Source organism: Eleutherodactylus coqui, chromosome 12 (genome assembly GCF_035609145.1).
Source record: "Eleutherodactylus coqui strain aEleCoq1 chromosome 12, aEleCoq1.hap1, whole genome shotgun sequence".
Classification (NCBI taxonomy): Eukaryota; Metazoa; Chordata; class Amphibia; order Anura; family Eleutherodactylidae; genus Eleutherodactylus; species Eleutherodactylus coqui.
In genome coordinates, this window is record NC_089848.1 from 17,010,039 (window position 1) to 17,033,332 (window position 23,294).

The 23,294-nt window shown below is 49.5% G+C and overlaps 1 protein-coding gene across 1 annotated transcript in view; it reads right to left on the bottom strand.

Moving 5' to 3' along the window:
• AOAH (acyloxyacyl hydrolase) overlaps positions 1–22,814 on the bottom strand; it is a 110,403-nt gene extending 87,589 nt beyond the window's left edge. Inside the window, exons 1-4 of the mRNA XM_066585465.1 lie at positions 22,780–22,814; positions 22,321–22,369; positions 13,741–13,811; positions 818–866 (exon numbers count right to left, since the gene is read on the bottom strand). Of these exons, the coding sequence (XP_066441562.1) occupies positions 818–866; positions 13,741–13,811; positions 22,321–22,369; positions 22,780–22,814 (204 nt within the window). The remainder of the gene's footprint in view (positions 1–817; positions 867–13,740; positions 13,812–22,320; positions 22,370–22,779) is intronic.
• Positions 22,815–23,294: the final 480 nt, after the last annotated feature.

Genomic DNA, 23,294 nt, shown 5'->3' on the forward strand with positions numbered 1-23,294 from the left:
TTTTTATGCTTCAGGCGTTGTGTATTTCGTGCACAACAGCGTTTTCAGCTATGCTTTTTGCAAGCACAAAGTCGGGGACAACTGCATGCGTAAAAAAACGCACACCGATACTCTCAGCCATTGAAATGAAGAATTAGGTTAATGAGTTCAGGAGGTGTTGTTTTCCTGCACAAATACGCAGAATGATAGAGCATGCTGAATTGTTTATTGTGCAACTGAAATGCGCACGCAAAATACACGCTTGTGAAATCAATGGGTTCTATTTTCTGCGAATTGCATGCACAAAATTTTCGCACACAAATACGTCCGTGTGACATGGACCTTATTATGTAGTTTTGAGGTCCGTGTGTAATAACATGATCTGTAATATGCGGATTGGAAGGATTGTGGTTAATATGGACGATGTTTTTATAGTCTAATACCTTTAGAAATAAAATTTATTTTTCTTTTTAAAAAAAAGGGTTTAACTTTTTTTTTGGAGGGGGGGTGTTTTTAATTAAACTTTAATCTTAAATTTATTTTTTCTTTAGTCCCATTAGGGTTTTTGAGGCGGCAGCTGTTTGATACCTCGTACTCCAAAGCACCGTATCAAAGACAGGAAACCCTTCTGGCAGAGCGGCCATTCCAGAGGGAGTCCGGCTGTCAGTCACACAGAATCTGCAGCCTTGTGATCCCCCAACACAAGTGTGAGAGTTTCTACAACGCAGTCCGTGGCATGCATTTACAATGAGGATGTGCATAGGACGACAGGAACAGCACCGTAACTTTATATTACCCAGCGTCCGTCCATGACATAATATACTTGTATCACATTCACCCAGATCCCATTGCAGTTTGAGTCCTGGAGGGAATCCCAGTCTTTTGGGCTAAATGAAATGATAAATAAAATATCCGTAAATCATTTTTTCACTCAATTTCTTCTTTCTATTTCTGATGTGAGATGTTACAGTTAGGGCTCATGTCCACGGCCATGTCTTCACCATGTATTACTCGTGCCTTTCAAGAGTGAAGTCTATGTAAGTCAATGGACTGTCACTGTACTATTCACACCAGCGTGTGGACACTGCACATACGCAAGAAAAATAAATCGCAGCATGCTGTATGTCTCTGAGTTCATACGTAGCGTAAGCATTATACACTTCTATGGGCGTGTTTAATACGCTGTCTATACGCAATACGTTACATATGGGCAACATTTCCATATGCACACCCACCCTGAACAGAGCAGGGGAATTTAAAAAAAATGTGAAAAAAAAAAAAATCACACTGCACATGTCTGTGTGCCTTTGATTCGCAAGCATGCGCAGAGCCATACATAGCAATGTAGTGGTCCAGTACATACTTTCCTGGCCCCCTCCATAAATGTCATACATGTAATGTCTTATGTTGATGCACTGTGCAAAACTGTCTTTTGATTCTGGTATGTGTGTTGCACAGCTGCAGCAATTCAGAGGTTAACGTCTGCAAAATCTAAAGACTGTTCGGTAAATGTATCTATTTCTACTCTGTCACGTGGTATGAGTGAGGTTATAAATGTGAGTGCATGAGAGCGGCAAGAGGCCTTCCATCTTGTCTTCTATCTGAGAGTTCCATCTGGAGTTTCATCACAGAGGCACATGGGGCCACCTTCAGCCCTCATGTGTTGAAGATAGAAGAAGAGGAGAGATTTTCTGGACACGACCAAAAGTGCTACTAAAGGAGTGAGCCCCCAAAAGAGAGAGAGCGTGAGTAGAGCATACGTGTTCTTGTGCCAAGGCCTAGTGCAGAGGTACTCAATTATAATCAGTCACACCCGCGCATCCTGAAGTCTGGGATTGCCTGGTGGAGGTACTTTATTCTCATTGTTCACACTCCAGCTTCCTGAAGTCTGGGTCCTGCTGAGTGGAGGTACGCGTTTTTATGCAGTCACACACAGGTGACCTAAAGTCTGCTGTGTGGAGGTACTTTAGCTTATCTGATTCCTGCACTTTTCTCAATCTGTCATTTGTGCCTTGTATTGCCAAAGTTTCAAGTAAGGTTATTTCCAGGCCCTGACTGTTCCCGGGGACCTGAGGTACTATACTACTGTCTGTGGCTCAGTTATTTTCCCCGCCGAGGTTCATGGCAGTGGGTGCCGGAACGGTGGCACCACCTGTGACAAACTCTGCACCTGTCCCAATGTTTATTGGGCATCCCCATGACGGGGGTATCCAGAAGAGGCCCAGTGCTGCCCTGACCTTGGCTGCGTGCAACCCTCCAGGAGGGAGCGTGGTAAGTGCTGCCGTGACAAGCCAGCATCTTGCCCTCCCAGCTCCTTAGCGCATACCATGCGTCCGGGGCCACCCTACGGGACGCTGCAGCTATGCACGGTCTCTGCCAGCAGAGCCTATGGCTGCCGAGTGTTCCCACGATTTTCAAGCGTCAGCACTGCTTTTTTTCACAAAAACATTGCTGGCGCTTGCAATTTTCTTGTGCGATTTTGCTACGATTTCTAATGTTAAAAACGTATTGCACAAATATCGCAAGTTTGTGCTTTGCAATGCGATAAAAAGGAGGCTCCATAGGGAATAATGATCGATTAAAGGAACAAAAAAAATCACAAACCACAGAACATAGGAAATGCTGTAATTGTTTTTCGCAACATCACAGGAGTGAAAACATCACAAATGTGAAGGAAACTTTGAAAATCATTTTCACTAACTCTCGCATCACGAGTTTTTATCACCCATGTGAAACTGGCCTAAGGGGAAAACATGAAGAGAGTCTTAACGTGTTTCCCCCAAAAATAAGACCCTGTCTTATATTAATTTTTCCCTTAAAAGAGGCACTAGATCTTATTTTTGAGGGATGTCCTATTATACTTACCTAGCAGGCTCAGTCCAGGTCCCCCCCCCCCCCACTGCTCTCCAGAACGCTAAGCCACAGCATCGATGGGACAATTCTTAAATCCCAACCTCCACAATGTGATGGCTGTGATTGGTTCTTCAACCGCTGCTCTGCTAATCAATGCAGTGTTTGATGAACCAATCCCAGCCATCACAATGGTTCATCCAGTGCTGCATTGATTGGCTGAACAGCGCTCGAGAACCAATCAGAGGCACCACTTCCTGGAGATGGGATTTATGAATCATGTAACCAGGAAGTGATCTTCTGTAGGTGAACGAGGATTGCAGGATACATGGCGGAACTATGGACAGCAGCAGGAGGACTTGGATCGAGCCTGCTACGTAAGTATTCCTTTTTTGTAATGTAATGCCACTAGGGATTATTTTCAGGGTAGGGCCTATATTTCAAGCCTCCCCAAAAAATCAGGGTAGTGCTTATTTTCAGGACAGGTCTTATTTTCGGGGAAACAGGGTAGACACGGTTAACAGAATATACCAGTCCTGGTATCTCCAACGGGTAGCAGTGATTTGAGAGGGTGCCTGGCAGCTTCTGCACTGCAGAGAAATTAACCCCTTAAGGATCAGAAATTTTTTCGCCCAGTCCGAGCTGCCTCATTTTGTATATTAGCCTATTATGTGGCACGGTGTCAAAGGCTTTAGAGAAGTTATAGGCGAGGAATTAGCAGCGCAAAACGACACGCACCTAAAAAAGATAGAACATTGGTTATCTGTGCTGCGCGCCAGGCAGGAGTTTCCATTGACTCCTATGGGAGCAGAAGTTTATGGAAAGTCCTGCACTGCCAATAGCTTCCCCGCTGCTTACAGCAAGACACTTAAAAGGTGCTTCTGGACAGCTGTGTTCTTCATACCTCATCTGTCTTCAGGGAGCAGGATACAGCTGAAACAATAGTATCAGCTGTATCCTGCTGTGAATTCCTCATAACGGATTGCAGATCTTTCAGCATGCTGAAAGATCTGCGATCACTGACGGCTTAACGAAAACTGCACAATGTAAGTGCAGTTAGACACAACGATTATCACTCAAAAGACGGCTTTGAGCGATTATTATTTTTTTTTTTTTTGTGAAAATCGTTGTCTAAAAGGGAATTTAGGCTCAAACTTTGGAGCTGAAGAACAAGAATACAGGAACCTGCCGGAACTAAGCTGCACCAGATGGACACTACTGACTTTAATGGGTTCTGTCCAATTTCTGGCATGCTGGCTGAGATAAAAGAGCGCCCCTTGCTGGATATTTCATCTGGGGTTTTGTAGCAGATGTGGATGTAGCCAATGATACACATGAATAGTTCTGTTTTGCTTCTGAGCTGCATTCTGTAAAGTGTTACATTGATTATATAGAAAGTGGCTGAAATAACTGTTCTGTGTCTATTATTCCGCAAAATGATTCATGCTGTTTACATGTTCTCATAAAATAGGACACAATGTGCGCGGATGAAGCAGGTCCTTGGGTTACGATGCCATCATTCTGCATCTGTCATCCGTTAAAACATGTTATATGAAGAGTTGCACAAAATGTGGAACGAGGGCAACAACTTCCCCCGTGTGCGTCACACACCTTACCGAACACTAGCTGATATTTTCATTTCACTATTATTCATTTAGTTTGTGCTTTACGGTAGAGCATTCATATCAATTCTGTCAAATACAGCCATGAAAAATGTAAGTTTTATCTATATGTATGAATATGTATGAATCTAATCCCCATGTAAACAGTTGGTACACTTAATGTCTACATATCCAAACCCAAGTTAGGCCCGATTCCAGATGTGCACCCAGCTGGTGACCCTGTGTACCTTATTTTACTGTATTGCGGATGACCGCCGCGCAGTCCAGTTTTCTTTTTTTGACTGTTTGTCACCTCCCACAGACCTCTATGGGGTTATTTGGTGCACAAGATAGAGCAGATCCTAAAACACGCAAAAACTTGCCTGTCTGTGGCCGCCTTAAGACGCTACATGCTGCTTTAATTACCTAGCACTGTCCACATGAGCGGTGGTGACCAGTCAGAGCAGCAGGTAGTGTCTTAGACTACTGATGCAAACGAATACACAGTGTCCATCAGGAGAAGCTATGCTACCATCTTTATTTGTCCAGGCCCGGAGGGTCACTTTAAGGGCTAATACAGGCTGGCACATGTGCTAATACGCTCACCCCTGCAGAGTGTATCAGCGCATGAACCTGTAATTTTTTTTTTAATGACTCAAATTTCACAATATTGCATGCAGGTAAAAAAAATAAACGTGAAAATAGGTTCTGCCCTGCCCTACCAGCATCCTGCTGGGGAAAAGGAAACCACTGAAATCAATGGTATCATCAGGATCGTCTGCTTAAGCCCTCAGTGCCGCACACTGCTATATCGATAACAGAGTAGCCAGCAATTCTATAACACTCTTCAACCATTATATTCTATGCAGCAAACACTATTAATACTGACATCATGTGGATTACACACAATGGGACCTTCTGCAACCAGTTATGTAACTTCTGAAGTTAATTGATTAGATCTGACCTTATTAAGCGGTTTCATAGCAAAGTGGGTGAATACATGAGCACTCAGAACTTCTCAGTTTTTACTTATTTCTTAAGCAAGGTATTTTTTTTCATTCCTCTGTAACAATCTGTACTAGTCTGTAAGCTTCATAGCATAAAGTCTAAATGAGAAGAATCTGGGAAAGAGAACAAAAGGGGAGGAAGGACAAGGGGCGCAAAGTAGTGTAGTAAGGACAATGCAGACAAAACTGAAGTTACACAAGTAGCTGTAGGGCCCTATTACAGGGAACGGTTATCATTTGCAATCTTATTGGATTGCGGGAATCTGAACAATAATTATTCATTGGAAATGCTGCCAGCCTTATTCAGACGAACGTTTTATCGCGACTATTTTGCCGCGATAAAGCATCAGCCGAAAATCGCTGCCATCTAAAGTGCTGGATTCCAATGCATTTTTCAGATGGGTGATTTTCCAGCATGTAAAATTGGCTGGCCAGAAAAGATAGCGCATACGCTGCGGATTCAGTCAAGCCGCTTTTACGTGAGGCCAGAAAAGATTGGTCGTGCCTGATCTTTTGGCCGCAATCAGCTGGCAGCTTCCATAGAAGCAAAGGGAATGGGGAGGGAGGGGGAGGAGTTTATCATGACTAGTGCTGCTAAACTCCCTCCCCCTTCCTCCCAATTCCACTTGCCGGCAGCTCCCATAGGCTTCTATGGGAGCTTCTATTGCCATGATCAGCCGGAGGAAGGGGGAGAGAGTTTAGTATCGCTAAACGCTCTCTCCCTAGGCCCATGAAATTACACACTGCAGCATATATATGCCATACCCAGCCGTCTGAATGAGCGAGACAACGCGAGATTTAGCCTCGAGTTGGTCGCGGCTTTCTCTCCTTGATGCAATTTTTAGCCATGACGCAGGTGGATGAAAATCTCAACGCCCGTGTGAATGAGCCATTACACAAGGGGGTGTGCTACTGACTAACGAGAATCTCTAGGCCCACATAAATAATCCAATCAGCACATTCTTTGGCTGATTGCTGGTATAGTCACACAGACTGATTATTGGACAAACAAACATTCGGGCCAATGATCATGCGCTATCATCGACCCATGTAAAATGGCCTTAACCTACAGCTGAGGACATGATTTATTTGTTACACTTCCATGGACGTCGGGTCTCACAGTCTGCTATACATTGTGGTTGAGTTTTTTCACAATAATGAACTGGATGTTTATAATAACTTATTTTTATTAATTTTCAGGTTATAAATATTTTACAAAATGTGATTGTTCCCAGCAAGAGAAACCACGTAATCTTGTAGATATGATACCTACAAACATGTAGAAATAATCAACTTTTATTTATATATTTTAGTAATGTTACATAATAAAAAACTCTAGAAACTTTTCAGTCTTAATTGATGACGTAACCTCCTCTCGTACCATTTTTTCGCGACTAAAACAAAAACCTACCGAGCCATTTGGTCATGGGGGATATCGGGGAAGTACGCGATTGTCGGAAATCTAGAATGAGGAGGGGTCGGTAAAAAAGTTCCTGTGCACAGAGCAACTGTTAAACTCATAAGTGCCTGACAGACTATCACGCCTGCGTTTTACACAAGAGCGATAGTCGTTCAGACAAAGGAGGTGGAGCAGTCGGAGATCCCAGCGATTTCTCACTCAGTGTCCTGTTGGCGGCCGTATGTACAGAGGCGACTATCGCTCGAATTCGCTGTTTCCAGTGATTATTTAGTTGATAATCGCCACATTTAAAGGCACCTTTAGGCTGGGTTCTCACACGCCGTAATCCTGATGGAAATCTCGCGGTTTGGCTGCAGTGAAAAAATGCGAGATTTCCGCCAGGAAAAGCGCTGCTTCAAAACCCATGGCACTTAGCCACGGGTTTTGAAGCAGCCTGGCCGCTCGCTTTTCTGCTGTGGCCGGCGCTCCAGGAGAGGAGAGTGCAGCCGCATAAAAAAAATTGACATGCTGCGGCCGGCGAATCTTCGCTGCAGCACCGGCTTATGCCGTATTTGCCGCAATGGATTTGCCGTCCCGTGGGGACGAGATCATGTGGATAGCTGGCTAACATTAGCATTAGCGGCCGCAGATGGAATTGCTGCGGAAAAATTCTGGACGGAATGCCCTGTGTGAACCCAGCCTTATACTGAAAATGAGACCAGTCTACTTGACTGGGGTATACCGGATTCGTCTGCTGCAACCTCCCCCCCCCCCCTTTAACCTCTTATACTAAAATAATCACCGACAACTTTTCTTTTTTGGATAATTTTTTGGCCACAGCAGCCAATTTATTAAAACAAACACAACAATAAACATACAACTCTTCAACCCTAATGATAAAACTATTTTGGGAGAGATCCTTGGCGCCCCCCTAGGTCTGTCGCCTCACCAACCATGGGAAATAGGTGAAACTGCCTCCCGTTGCCTACTCTCGGACTCAGGAGACCCTATTTCCCCATGAACCACGCCTCCCGTCTTCAATCACCTGACTCGGGGGCTTGCCAACTATCCTCGAGTCGCCTTTCCTCCCGACCCCGAGGCCCGCTAGCCATACTCAGACCAGCCACACACACCATGTTTGCAGGGCCACCCCTGTCAAAGCCAATATGCAACAGACCCACCTTGTAATTATTCACCACCAAGGATCCCTCCCCAACCCACCACAGCCAGCATGACTTGAACCCCTCAAGCCTGCGCCGCCCTCCATAAAACTAAGGCGCGCTCTATATCCTCCTGAATGGCCTCCAACCACAAGTCCGTGCCTATCATGTTCAGATGCACTCTGTCGTCCCTCCAATAGTTCCCTGTCCCGCTCTCCAAGTCAATATGACGTACTGCCATGCCCCCATTTCTGGCCACAAAGCGAGATACCTCCCTGTTCAATTTAATTCTTGCCTTGACAAGCCCCTTGGTTGAACGCACAAACCTCCATATCTTACGGGGAACTATTTCAGACCATACTACAATTAGCTTTCTGTGGGAGGCTACCAGTCTCAAAATGTCGTATCTAATATCCCGAGACAAATCCCGGAAGGGCCTCCTGCCCAAGTCATTCCCCCCCGCATGTACTACCAATATATCGGGCACCCTATCCAGCCCCGCCATCCTCTCAAACTCCTGCAGAACCTTACACCAGGACATTCCCCTTATACCCATCCATCGCAACACCACTTCCTCCCTCGGGAACCGCAACTGCCTTCCGTCTGGCCTAACCCCTGCCCTTTCGCTACCCCAAAAGACATAAGAATGCCCCATAACCTACACAAGGGCCGGTTGATGACCTGCAACAAAAGGAAAAACAACATTGAACCAAAAACCCTCCGTGTCCCCCGATAGCCCCCTTTCTTAAAGCAACTTAGGTCGCACATATAACTTGTATCGGCCCAACCTCCATCTCCCAATCCTCTAAACTATCTCACCCCCCAAACCCTGAACAGAAGCCTCCGTGGCTGCCCCGATCCTAAAGGAATGTGTCCTGAATTGTGAACTATCTAAGCCTATATTCTCCAGCGCCTTCCCAAGGATCGCCGAAAATTGAAATCTGGACAAAAATTTTCCGTTCTCATGTTTTAATAAGGGTCCCGAATTACCCTTCCCCATGCTACTGTAATTCTCCCATGCACGCCGAGGGCACATTATCGCCCCCTCTACTTCACCTAACCTCACCACTTGTCCCCGCCCAGCCTGATCTGTCTTAGACCGCCGTATCTGCAGTTCTAAACCCCCATCCACGGGACGCACGTCGTCAACCTGCAAACCCCCCCCAACCGTCTTGCTCGGAGAGACTAGCTCACCTACCCGTAGCGCTCCAAAAAAGGCCAGTGAAAAAGCTAATCTAAATAACGCCCTTTCAAACTTATCAACACAAATCTGCTGTAACGCGCCCCCCATTTTTTCCAATAAATCAAATGATATAGGCCTGCGCGCATCAGCTCTCCTTTGTCCCCTTCTAAGACCCCTTAAAGCTTGTTTAACTAAAAAACGCTTCGTTATGTCGCCCACTCCCCGTAACTTGCACCCGAATGCCACCCCTGCCGTAAAACGATTTACCTGAGCTACCGTCCTCTCCTCCGCTCCCACCGTGCCCAACCAAATTAATAACGCCCCTACCCATTCTTCCTCCGTGTTCTCAATGTGTTGGTGACCCAACCACTCCTCCCACTCCCTCCATGCTGCTTCGTATGCAGCCCTAGTACCCTGAGCCAGTGACCTGTCAATCAGGTGCCCCACTGCTCTCTTACCGGATTCCATAGCCGAGACGGGCACGTCATCCCCTCCTCTTCTGCCTCGGGGGCCAAAGTCCTGAACCGCTCCCACTGAAATCGAGAGAGAGCATCCGCAATTGAGTTGTCAACCCCCGGAACATGCACTGCAGTCACCCACATATTCAGCGACAATGCCTCCAACACCAGGTGGTGTAACAAATTCACCACTGGGGGAGACAATGCCGACAGCGTGTTAATGACCTGTACCACTCCCAAATTATCACAATGGAACCTCACTTTCTTGTTCTGAAAGCGAGTGCCCCATAGCGCAATCGCGACCACTATTGGAAACAGTTCCAACAGTACCAAATTTTTTAACAACCCCACCTTCCCCAATCTGCAGGCCATTCGCCCGTGCACCATTGCCCTTGGCAATATGCGCCAAACCCCCCGCTCCCTGCTGCGTCGGTATACAACTCCCAATCTACATTTTCGCTCACCTCCTGCATAATTACCGTTTTTCCATTGTATCTGTCCAAAAAAGATGACCAAACCATCAGGTCATCTTTCTGGCTTTTCCCTAAGCGAATAAAGTGGTGCGGGGCCCGCACCCCTGCAGTTGCCACCGCCAGCCTCCTGCAAAAAACTCGGCCCATCGGCATTATCCGGCAAGCAAAATTAAGCTTGCCCAATAATGACTGTAACCCTCGCAGGGTGATCTTGTTCGAATTCCGCGCCCTATCCAGTTCCTCCTTCAAGTCCCGCAACTTATCCTCGGGTAACCGACACACCATTGCCGCTGTGTCAATGGTGATACCCAAAAAATTCAAACATGTCGTGGGTCCTTCACTTTTCTCAGGGGTCAACGGCACCCCGAAACGCTGAGCGACCCATTGCAATGTCCCCATTAAAGTCGCGCAGATTGGCGACTCCCTGGGGCCAACACATAAGAAATCATCCAGGTAGTGAATAATCGACTGCCCATTTGCAGTGTCCTTCACCACCCACTCCAGAAACGAGCTAAACGCCTCAAAATATGCACATGAGATTGAGCATCCCATGGGCAAACACCTATCAGCGAAATAACTCCCATTCCAGAAACAACCTAATAACCTGATGCTGCTAGGCGCCACTGGCAATAAGCGAAAAGCCGATTCAATATCAGCTTTTGCTAAAAGTGCCCCCTCCCCATACTCTCGCACCCAACGCAATGCGGCATCAAACGAGGTATATACCACTGAACAAAGTTCCGGTTCTATACCGTCGTTGACCGACGCCCCCTTTGGGTAAGATAAATGGTGAATTAACCGAAATTTATTCGGCTCCTTCTTAGGGACTACCCCTAGCGGCGATACCACAAATTCAGGCAAAGGAGGCTGCTTAAACGGACCCGCCATGCGCCCCAATGCTACCTCCTTGGCCAGCTTCTCGGTTACTATCATCGGACTCTTCAGAGCCGACTGCAAATTTTTTGTAGAAAACGGAATTTTATGGAACGGGGGCGGAATATAAAACCCATCTCGGAAACCCTTGAACAACAGCTCGGCCTTTTCCCTATCATGGTACCTGTTTAGAAACGGTACCATCTCTGCCAGCCTCACTGGCATCATCCCTTTTTCCAAAACTCCCGGGAGCTTTTCCCTTTCCTTTTTTGAAGCATCGCGATGCTCCATGGGACACTGCGTTGCAATGGGAGCAGATATGTTTAAATCTGCAACCCGCCCCAAACTTGCATTGGCCTTCGTTAAATTGCCAACACAAGCCTGGTCTGTTGCCTCCCCCTGTCCCCCTTGACTTCCCGCCTGAGGGCTGGAGGCCGAGCCTGATGGCCCGGCTCCCCCCTGAAAGGGCTGACCAAACCGCACTGGGGCCATGACCCTCAGCCACAGCCCTATGTCCTTTTGGTCCCATCGGATGGAGGGCCTGACTGCCTTTCGCTGCCTAAATTGCTCATCATAGCGCAACCAGGTCTGCCGCCCGTAAACCCTATAGAATCTAAGTAACAGAACAGCCCGGAGCAATTCTCTGGCGCTTTCTCCCCTATAACACTCGCCAAAATGGCAAATGCTTGCAGCCAGTTAGTGAATGTCTGTGGGATCAGACGCCACCTGCGCTTTTCCTCCTCCTCTTTTTTAAACTCGGTCCTCTTCCCCTTATCCAAGTTAAATTTTTTCCAGGGGAAGGAGGGAGAATATTTCCACATATTCATCCTTCCATATTTTTTCCCTGGTTTCTTTCTTCAAGTGAGCCCCTAACGGCCCCTCGAAACATACATATACCTCCCCTTTTGCTCTATCGTCTAGCCTAATCGCATCCCCATCCTTCTCCGTTTGCACTGCCACCGTCACTCCTGACGGCGGCTCTCCACTACACCTTCCTAAACCGCTACCCCCTGCAATACTATCCCTACCGGACAAAGACCCCAGTGGCGTGGTCCATGCCGAAGTCGGCAATGGCCCACTACCCCTATTTTCTGTACCCGCCGCCGGTTCTACCCCAGTCCCCCCTGCCGCGCTTCCCGTTTGGAAGCTGGTACCAGATGACGCACTCGGCGGCGTATTGAACGCCGCTACCGGCGGCGCCCGCGACTCCTGTTGCCCCTGCCTCTGCAAGAACTGCAGCATGGCACCTACTAACGCTGTCACCTCGCTACCCCCCTGGGAGGACGCAATAGCATCTCCCTGACCCCCTAGTTCCCGCACATAACCCCCCGCAGGTGCCACCCGGCTTAAATCAATTTGACAGGACGACATGGAACACTCACCGGGCTGCCTAGGTGCTGTGGGCCCACCAGCCGCCACTCCGTCTTCATGGCGATCATTCTCCGTCCTAGCTCGTCCCGCAGCTTCAACAGACGACTGCCGCCTCAGTGCCGTGCGCACAGCCGCCTCACTGCGATCAGCTGCAGCGTTGCCCCTCTGTCTGGAACCGGCCGGCTGCCGTCCCACCGCAGCATCTCCCCCCTCCCTGCTCCTGTCGGGCTGTGCAAGTAGTTCTGGTTGAGCTGTTGCTTCTTCTACTGTGGCAGGGCTGCTCCCCCTGCTGGACAAAGTGCAGGTTGCCCCCCTCTCTCTCTTCCTCTGCAGCCGTCCATGCCTGATTAGGCCCCGCCCCCTGGCAGCACGGGGCCCGGTACTGCACGCCACGCGGCGCCGCGGGGCAGGATTCCTCCCAGCCCTGCTCCCTCCGCTTGCTGGGGTTGCTGAGTGGAGCCTGGCTGAAGGGACCGAGGACGGGCTCCTTAAGCGGCGCCTGTGCGCTTGTGCCTGATCGGGGCTAAGCCGCTCCGGCGGCCTCGCCCGCTGCGGTCTCCTGTCACTCACCGCCGCGGGCTCTGCCTCCGCTGCGCCCAGTGCCTCTCCCGACAGCTCTTCCAGCCATCCGAGTCCCCTTTGCTCCGCCGCCGCCCGGATCCTCTGCAGCAGCGCTTCCATCACAAGGTAAGGGGGGTTTCTTCTGGGGTCTTCTAACTACTCCCGCAGTCTTCTCCTAGGCTCGTCACGTGGCTCCCTCTTTTATTCTTGGGTCTTCTTCCTTGCTCGTCCCGACGCTCACCTCTCTTCTTCCGCGGTGGTACAGGAGGGGGGGGGGGATCTCCTCTTCTTCTCTGGCTCTCTTCTTGGGTCTTCTTCTCCGCTCGTCCCGACACTCACCTCTCTTCTTCCGCGGTGGTACAGGAGGGGGGGGGGGGGGTATCTTTTCTTCTTCTCTGGCTCTCTTCTTGGGTCTTCACTCTTCTGCTCCTGGTCCGTCTTCTCCGCTCTTCTTCCCGGACTGGCTCCTCCTCTGCCTCTTCGCGCTCTTTCCCCCCCCACTGAATCCCCCCCTTCCCTTACCCAGCATGCCCCCCTTCTCTTACCCAGCATGCCCCCCTTCTCTTACCCAGCATGCCCCCCTTCTCTTACCCAGCATGCCCCCCTTCTTTCCTTAACCCTTTCCCTCCCCGTTAACCCCGTCATGCTTGCCTTCACCTACAGCCCTAAGGGCTTCGGCTCCAGCATTACTGAAAATAAAGCGATTAAGACGCAGCTATCAGAAGGAAATGGATTAGTTGACGGTCCAGCACCATTTCTTTATTTCTCTAGATAAGCAGAGTTGCAAACAATCCATCCTAGTGTTGGTAAGGAAGATAAACTCACCTCTGTCCTGGATAGATAGAGTTATCTAAGTCATTACAATCTCTTCCCTGCCAGTGATATCCCCGCAATGACTGCAGACAACAATGTACCAGATCAGTGAAGCAGAAGTCTTGGGGCTCCTTCACATCAGCAAGTTCCGTTTTTTCCTGCTCCATTCGGAAAGCAGGAGATCTGCACCCCCTGGACAAACTGAACTGTCTTATGACGGAACTGAGCAGCACTGAATGGGCCTCCATTGACCATAATGGGGTCCGTGTGATTTACGACCTGCAGTCCATCATTTTGCCAGTGTTTGCAGGACGAAATAGCGCAACTTGTTTGTGTTATTTCATCCTGCTTTCTAGCAAAAGTCAGTGATGGAGGTCTGAATGGAGCCTCCGAAGCTAACGTGAATGAACCCTTAAGAACATTTCACGCACAATTATTGTCCAAAAGAATTGTTATGGCCCTTTTATATGGGACAACCAGTGGGGTACAGGGCGTCTGACAGTTGTCCCAGTGATGATCGATCCTGTGCTTTTACACAGAAACGATCATCGACCAGTGAATTAGGCAGCCAGGGGACAGGAATCATTCCGACCTGCATGCAGGAACAGAACAACAAGTGAGAATCAAATAAATTCTCGTTCTTCCGTTCAGTTGGGGCTGTATTTACACTGAACAACTATCGGCCTGCTTAAAGCAATAATTCGCTTGTTTGTCACTGAATGAATCTTTTATGAGTCCCTAAAATGTATGATTTTCCAGCAGTACAGCCACTCATGTAAACAGGCATCTGTAGTTGTTGGAAATGGAAGGAGGAAGGACGAGTGATTCCAAAAGTAATCGCAAGTACAAGAAATATTTTATTATTGTAGTATTAAGGCTGGATTCACACGAGAGTTTTATCGCAGCAATTTTGCCGTGATAAAACGCTGGCTGAAAATCATGATCATCTGATGAATTGGATTCCAATTAGAGATGAGCGAGCACCAAAATGCTTGGGTGCTCGTTACTCGGGACGAAAATTTCGCGATGCTCAAGGGTTCGTTTCGAATAACGAACCCCATTGAAGTCAATGGGCGACCCGAGCATTTTTGTATATCACCGATGCTCGCTAAGGTTTCCGTTTGTGAAAATCTGGGCAATTCAAGAAAGTGATGGGAACGACACAGCAACGGATAGGGCAGGCGAGGGGCTACATGTTGGGCTGCATCTCAAGTTCCCAGGTCCCACTATTAAGCCACAATAGCGGCAAGAGTGGGCCCCCCCCCAACAATTTTTACTTCTGAAAAGCCCTCATTAGCAATGCATACCTTAGCTAAGCACCACACTACCTCCAACAAAGCACAATCACTGCCTGCATGACACTCCGCTGCCACTTCTCCTGGGTTACATGCTGCCCAACCCCCCCCCCCCCCCCCCCCCGCACGACCCAGTGTCCACAGCACACACCAAAGTGTCCCTGCGCAGCCTTCAGCTGCCCTCATGCCACACCACCCTCATGTCTATTTATAAGTGCGTCTGCCATGAGGAGGAACCGCAGGCACACACTGCAGAGGGTTGGCACAGCTAGGCAGCGACCCTCTTTAAAAGGAGCAGGACGATAGCCCACAATGCTGTACAGAAGCAGTGAGAAATATAATCCTGTGCCACCGCCATCAGGAGCTGCACACGTGGGCATAGCAATGGGGAACACACTATTCAAGGTGTCTGCATGGCCCAGTCAGACCGTGGTTTTTTATAAATAGTCACAGGCAGGTGCAACTCCGCAATGGGAATTCCGTGTGCACCCACAGCATGGGTGGCTCCCTGGAACCCACCGGCTGTACATAAATGTATCCCATTGCAGTGCCCTGGACAGCAGAGCTAACGTCAGATTAAATGCAGGTGGGCTTCGGCCCACACTGCACGCCCCAACCTGACCGGGGTTTTTAATTCATAGACACAGGCAGGTACAACTCCCTATTGTGAAGTCCCTGTGGACCGACAGCATGGGTGGGTGCCAGGAAGCCACCGGCGGCACATAAATATATCCCATTGCAGTGCCCAACACAGCTGAGGTAACGTCAGCTTTAATGCAGGTGGGAAAAAAATTAATTGGATTACACTGTAGGCAAGGGCCCCAAAAAATTGGTGTACCAACAGTACTAATTGCCCATGCCCAACCAAGAGGGCAGGTGAAACCCATTAATCGCTTTGGTTAATGTGGCTTAATTTGTAACTAGGCCTGGAGGCAGCCCAGTTAAAATAAAAATTGGTTCAGGTGCAAGTTTCAACGCTTTAATGAGCATTGAAACGTATAAAAATTGTTTACAAAAATTATATGACTGAGCCTTGTGGGCCTAAGAAAAATTGCCCGTTCGGCGTGATTACGTGAGGTTTCAGGAGGAGGAGCAGGAGGAGAAGGATGAATATTATACACAGATTGATGAAGCAAAAATGTCCCCGTTTTTCATGGTGATAGAGAACGATGCTTCCATCCGCGGGTGCAGCCTAGGTATTGCTTAGGTATCGCTGCTGTCCGCTGGTGGAGAAGAGAAGTCTGGGGAAATCCAGGCTTTGTTCATCTTGATGAGTGTAAGCCTGTCGGCACTGTCGGTTGACAGGCGGGTACGCTTATCTGTGATGATTCCCCCAGCCGCACTAAACACCCTCTCTGACAAGACGCTAGTCGCAGGACAAGCAAGCACCTCCAGGGCATACAGCGCGAGTTCAGGCCACGTGTCCAGATTCGACACCCAGTAGTTGTAGGGGGCAAAGGCGTCACGGAGGACGGTCGTACGGATCGTACGAACCTTTTACAGTGTTCCCGCCAACTCAGCCTTGACTGAGGAGCGGTGACACAGTCTTGCTGGGGAGCCAGAAAGCTGTCAAAGGCCTTAGAGAGTGTTCCCCTGCCTGTGCTGTACATGCTGCCTGATCTCCGCGCCTCCCCTGCTACCTGGCCCTCGGAACTGCGCCTTCTGCCACTAGCGCTGTCTGATGGGAATTTTACCATCAGCTTGTCCGCCAAGGTCCTGTGGTATAGCATCACTCTCGAACCCCTTTCCTCTTCGGGTATGACAGTGGAAAGGTTCTCCTTATACCGTGGGTCGAGCAGTGTGTACACCCAGTAATCCGTAGTGGCTAGAATGCGTGTAACGCGAGGGTCACGAGAAAGGCATCCTAACATGAAGTCCGCCATGTGTGCCAGGGTACCTGTACGCAACACATGTCTGTCCTCACTAGGAAGATCACTTTCAGGATCCTCCTCCTCCTCCTCCTCAGGCCATACACGCTGAAAGGATGACAGGCAAGCAGCATGGGTACCCTCAGCAGTGGGCCAAGCTGTCTCTTACCCCTCCTCCTCATCCTCCTCATGCTCCTCCTCCTCAACGCGCTGAGATATAGACAGGAGGGTGCTCTGACTATCCAGCGACATACTGTCTTCCCCCGGCTCTGTTTCCGAGCGCAAAGCGTCTGCCTTTATGCTTTGCAGGGAACTTCTCAAGAGGCATAGCAGAGGAATGGTGACGCTAATGATTGCAGCATCCCCGCTCACCATCTGGGTAGACTCCTCAAAGTTTCCAAGGACCTGGCAGATGTCTGCCAACCAGGCCCACTCTTCTGTAAAGAATTGAGGAGGCTGACTCCCACTACGCCGCCCATGTTGGAGTTGGCATTCCACTATAGCTCTACGCTGCTCATAGAGCCTGGCCAACATGTGGAGCGTAGAGTTCCACCGTGTGGGCACGTCGCACAGCAGTCGGTGCACTGGCAGATTAAACCGATGTTGCAGGGTGCGCAGGGTGGCAGCGTCCGTGTGGGACTTGCGGAAATGTGCGCAGAGCCGGCACACCTTTCCGAGCAGGTCTGACAAGCGTGGGTAGCATTTCAGAAAGCGCTGAACAACCAAATTAAAGACGTGGGCCAGGCATGGCACGTGCGTGAGGCTGCCGAGCTGCAGAGCCGCCACCAGGTTACAGCCGTTGTCACACACGACCATGCCCGGTTGAAGGCTCAGCGGCAAAAGCCAGCGGTCGGTCTGCTCTGTCAGACCCTGCAGCAGTTCGTGGGCCGTGTGCCTCTTATCTCCTAAGCTGAGTAGTTTCAGCACGGCCTGCTGACGCTTGCCCACCGCTGTGCTGCCACGCCGCGCGACACCGACTGCTGGCGACGTGCTGCTGCTGACACATCTTGATTGCGAGACAGAGGTTGCGGAGGAGGAGGAGGGTGGTTTAGTGGAGGAAGCATACACCGCCGCAGATACCACCACCGAGCTGGGGCCCGCGATTCTGGGGGTGGGTAGGACGTGAGCGGTCCCAGGCTCTGACTCTGTCCCAGCCTCCACTAAATTCACCCAATGTGCCGTCAGGGAGATATAGTGGCCCTGCCCGCCTGTGCTTGTCCACGTGTCCGTTGTTAAGTGGACCTTGCCAGTAACCGCGTTGGTGAGGGCGCGTACAATGTTGCGGGAGACGTGGTCGTGCAGGGCTGGGACGGCACATCGGGAAAAGTAGTGGCGACTGGGAACTGAGTAGCGCGGGGCCGCCGCCGCCATCATACCTTTGAAAGCCTCCGTTTCCACAACCCTATACAGCAGCATCTCCAGGCTGATAAATTTGGCTATGTGCACGTTTAACGCTTGAGCGTGCGGGTGCATGGCGGCGTACTTGCGTTTGCGTTCCAACACTTGCGCTAGCGACGGCTGGACGGTGCGCGGACAGACATTGGTGGATGGGGCCGAGGACACCGGAGGTGAGGGTGTGGGTGCAGGCCAGGAGACGGAAGTGCCTGTGTCCTGAGAGGGGGATTGGATCTCAGTGGCAGGTTGGGGCACAGGGGGAGAGGCAGCGGTGCAAACTGGAGGCGGTGAACGGCCTTCGTCCCAGCTTGTGGGGTGCTTGGCCATCATATGTCTGCGCATGCTAGTGGTGGTGAGGCTGGTGGTGGTGGCTTCCCGGCTGATCTTGGCGCGACACAGGTTGCACACCACTGTTCGTCAGTCGTCTGCACTCTCAGTGAAAAACTGCCAGACCTTTGAGCACCTCGGCCTCTGCAGGGTGGCATGGCGCGAGGGGGCGCTTTGGGAAACAGTTGGTGGATTATTCGGTCTGGCCCTGCCTCTACCCCTGGCCACCGCACTGCCTCTTCCAACCTGCCCTGCTGCTGCCCTTGCCTCCCCCTCTGAAGACCTGTCCTCAGTAGGCGTAGCAAACCAGGTGGGGTCAGTCACCTCATCGTCCTCCTGCTCTTCCTCCGAATCCTCTGTGCGCTCCTCCCTCGGACTTACTGCCCTTACTACTACCTCACTGATAGACAACTGTGTCTCATCGTCATCGTCCTCCTCACCCACTGAAAGCTCTTGAGACAGTTGCCGGAAGTCCCCAGCCTCATCCCCCGGACCCCGGGAACTTTCCAAAGGTTGGGCATCGGTCACGACAAACTCCTCCAGTGGGAGAGGATTCGGAACCATTGCTGCCCATTCTGGGCAGGGGCCCGAGAACAGTTCCTGGGAGTCTGCCTGCTCCTCAGAATGTGTCATTGTAATGGAGTGAGGAGGCTGGGAGAAAGGAGGAGCAGCAGCCAGAGGATTCAGAGTTGCAGCAGTGGACGGCGCAGAAGCCTGGGTCGTCGATAGATTGCTGGATGCACTTTCTGCCATCCACGACAGGACCTGCTCACACTGCTCATTTTCTAATAAAGGTCTACCGCGTGGACCCATTAATTGTGAGATGAATGTGGGGACGCCAGAAACGTGCCTCTCTCCTAATCCCGCAGCAGTCGGCTGCGATACACCTGGACCAGGAGCTCGGCCTGTGCCCACACCCTGACTTGGGCCTCCGCATCCTCGCCCGCGTCCACGTCCTCTGGGCCTACCCCTACCCCTCAGCATGGTGTATTACCAGTAGTGCAGAAACAGAACGCTGTAATTAAATGTGCCGCTTATTGGCCTGTGGTTGGAGGCTGACTTCGCTTACGGAACGCACAGCAGAGCCAGGAAAGAATTTTGCGCAAGCCTGCTGTAACACTTAGCTGGCTGCGTATGAATTAGGGCAACTACCCCCAGCAGAGACCCAGTACAAAAAAAAAAAAAGTGCAACACTGCAAAAAGCAGCCTTCACACTACTGCACACGGTTAGATGTGGCCCTAAGAAGGACCGTTGGGGTTCTTGAAGCCTAAAATAACTCCTAACACTCTCCCTATAGCAACTCCAGCAAGACAGCACTTTCCCTGAACTATGTCAGAATGCATCTGTGGCGAGCCGCGGGAGGGGCCGATTTATATACTCGGGTGACACCTGATCTCGCCAGCCACTCACTGCAGGGGGGTGGTATAGGGCTTGAACGTCGCAGGGGGAAGTTGTAATGCCTTTCATGTCTTTCTATTGGCCAGAAAAGCGCGCTAACGTCTCAGAGATGAAAGTGAAAGTAACTCGAACATCGCGTGGTGCTCGTTTCGAATAACGAGCATCTCGAACACGCTAATACTCGAACGAGCATCAAGCTCGGACGAGTACGTTCGCTCATCTCTAATTCCAATGCATTAGTTCAGATGGGCAATTTTCCTGTGCGTGAAATCAGCCAACCGTAAAAGATATTGCATGTGGTACGCATTCCAGCCATCCGTTTTTACGCCTGGACGGAAAAGATAGGTCTTGACCTTTGCCGGAATACATCGGCCGTTCCCATAGCCTTCTATGGGAGCCTATAAGAACCATTAGCAAAGGGAAGTTGGGCTTGAGTTTAGCAGCGGCTCATGTTGCTACAGTCTCTCCCCTCCCGTTGCTGGCGGCTCCCATAGGCTGGGGAGGGACAAGCTCAGCTAAGTTCCCACCCCGTCATTCCTGGCTGCTGCTGACCAGGGCATGTAACTGCTGCAGCCAAACACTAGCCACAGCGGTGACCTCCTATAGGCAGTGATTGGCTGCAGGAGTCACATGTCCTGGTTAGCGGCAACCAGGAAGGACAGCATGACTGTGAAGTAATTTTATGTCATAGGAAAATGTCTTAAAGCAACGGTATCTGCATCAGCAGTCTATGATAGCTGTGATTTCTGAGAATGACATGACTGTTGGTGTTGTTGCCCATCATCAAATTACAATATCCTCTACAATATAGGCAGATGCTATGTGTTGTACTGATGGCAGAAAGGGCACCTGGGAAGCCGGGCAGCTGAGTGGAAACCAAATGGACCCCATTATTGTCAGTTCCGCGCTGTTCAGTTCGGTCATAAGACAGTTCCGTTTAGCCAGGGGATTCCCGGAGCAGGAAAACGGAACCTCCGATGCGTATGTAAAACCACCCTTAACAATCACTGAGCATGTTAGTCAACGCTCATTCCTTTTGTAAAGACAGGCAGATGATCAGCACTATAGTATTGAACAATTGTCCCCATGCTACTACCATCGATCATCTACACATCTCTCCATCTACATGCGGAGATGTGCGGTCAACCATGCTCGCTTAATAAGCTGATCAGCTGACGACCAGGTGTTTGCTCATTCATCAGCTAAACATTGGCACATTTACACGGCTTGATTATTGGGCAAGTTAAGGCCCATTTACACGGAGCGTTGATCACTCAAAAATCGCTCAAACGGCAGTTTGAATGACAGCTTTGAGCAGTCATTTTGCATAAACTATTAAGTAGCTGCTCAGCGAGCAAATGAAGCCTTTAGCTGAATGTAGTTACTAGCTGGCGGTCTCTTATCTGCATTCAGCTTCTTTGTTCTCCGACGGGTTAAATAGCTGAAACAATGCTATCAGCAATACCGTCAGAGAACTCAGTGTGTGGTCCTGATAAAACCACAAGATGATTTATAGGCTGGCTTGAATTTAACAATTAACGAGCAGTGCACGAAAAGTGCACGATGGCTGCATGTTTAGGCGCAACGATTATCGATTAAAGATCGCTTTTGAGCGATGTTTTTTGAGCAATCATTGCTCTGTGTAAATGGGCCTTAAGGCTTATGCTCCTGGGGACTTCCTTATTCTCCCCTGCAGGGCAACCTCAGCATTGTGCTGCTGGGGAATCCCTTATTCTCCCCTGCAGGGGAACCCTGGTCTCGCCAGTGCTGTGGGAATTCCTCTAGCCCCATGTAGAAGGGGGTTCCCCCGAGGCATCCTTTCATCGCTCTCTTACACCAGTGCGGGGATACCTCCAGCCCAGAGGAATCCACTCATCTCCACAGGGACTAACAGGAGTGTACAGTGGGACATTTTTATAACATGCTTCTGGGTTTAGCGGCACAGCAGCACTCCCTCCCCTCCTCCCTTTTTGTCCAGCTCCCATAGGAAGCTCCCATAGAAACTCCTGCGCATCGCACACCGAAGATAGGTCGGGTCCTATATTTTCACTCAGCAGGGAATTTGAGTTGTGTGAATTTCAGTCACTGATGTCCTTTCTTTTTAGGTGTGAGTTTTTTGCGTGGCTAAAATTCCTTCATCTCATTTCATAAGAAACGATTCTAATAACCGTTCTAATAGACACAATTTTTTGCGCATGTCAGCTTGCTGCGGAAATTTCCCCGTGTGAAAGAACCCTAAGCATTAGTTATAGATGCACACAAAAAACATAATGTTTTAAAGACACAAAAAATATAGTCAGAGACTTACAGGAAAAGCGCTGAAGTTATCTTGGTCGTAGTCTTCTGCCGGTACGGACCTAGAAGTTTATGATAGTGTAGTAGGTGCAGAACTACGTAGTGACACATACAACTGGCCGAAGCAAAGACTCACTTAGCTGTCGTGTGGCTTAGAAATCAAAGTTTATATTATTCATGATTGGGGTATATTATGAAGAATAAAGACCTATTTACACGTAACGATTGTCTGTAAAAATGTAACTAACATAAGTGTGCAATAATCATTACGTCTAAACACGAGCCATCATGCACTATTCGTTCGCCTTTTGTTTGCTGCTCAGTTTCAGTCTGCATAAAAATCATCGCTGGTTCGCTGACTTCTCACTATGTATAAACGCTCCTGGCTCAGTGCTTCACATAGAAATGTAAAGCACTGAGCCAGAAGTGAGTGATTCTCAGTAATAATCTGCCTGTCCAAGGCCTTGCTCACACGAGTGCGTTTGCATGTGCAGATTTTGCACGCATAATGCGTATAGGATCCATTGTTTTCAATAGGTTCATTCTCAATCTCACTTTTTGGCATGCACTTTGGACGTGCGGCAAAAAAAGAGTGATATGATATATTTTGATGCGCATTTGCACTATTGGAGTCTATGAACTGTGCAATTTCATGGGGAAATAGGAAAAATGGGGACTGATTAGGCTGTTCAGCCTTTTAAATCTTGGCGCGGTGTGTCCTGCGCTGATGTGAACAGTGCTCGGAAGTGCAGCATGTACACTAGAAAGCACAGATATGTGCGCAATAGTGGCAACGGAGTGTATTTGCGCATGGACAAGGATTGTCCGCAGGCTCGCACCCTTCCCCTTGATTTTTTTAACATTTCATAGACTTCTACATGCAGAAAGATAGGGCAGGTCTTATCTTTTCTCGTGAGCAGGAACTGCATGCGAGAAACACGCTCATAAGAACGAACTCATTTAAATTAATGGGTTCGCTTAGTCATA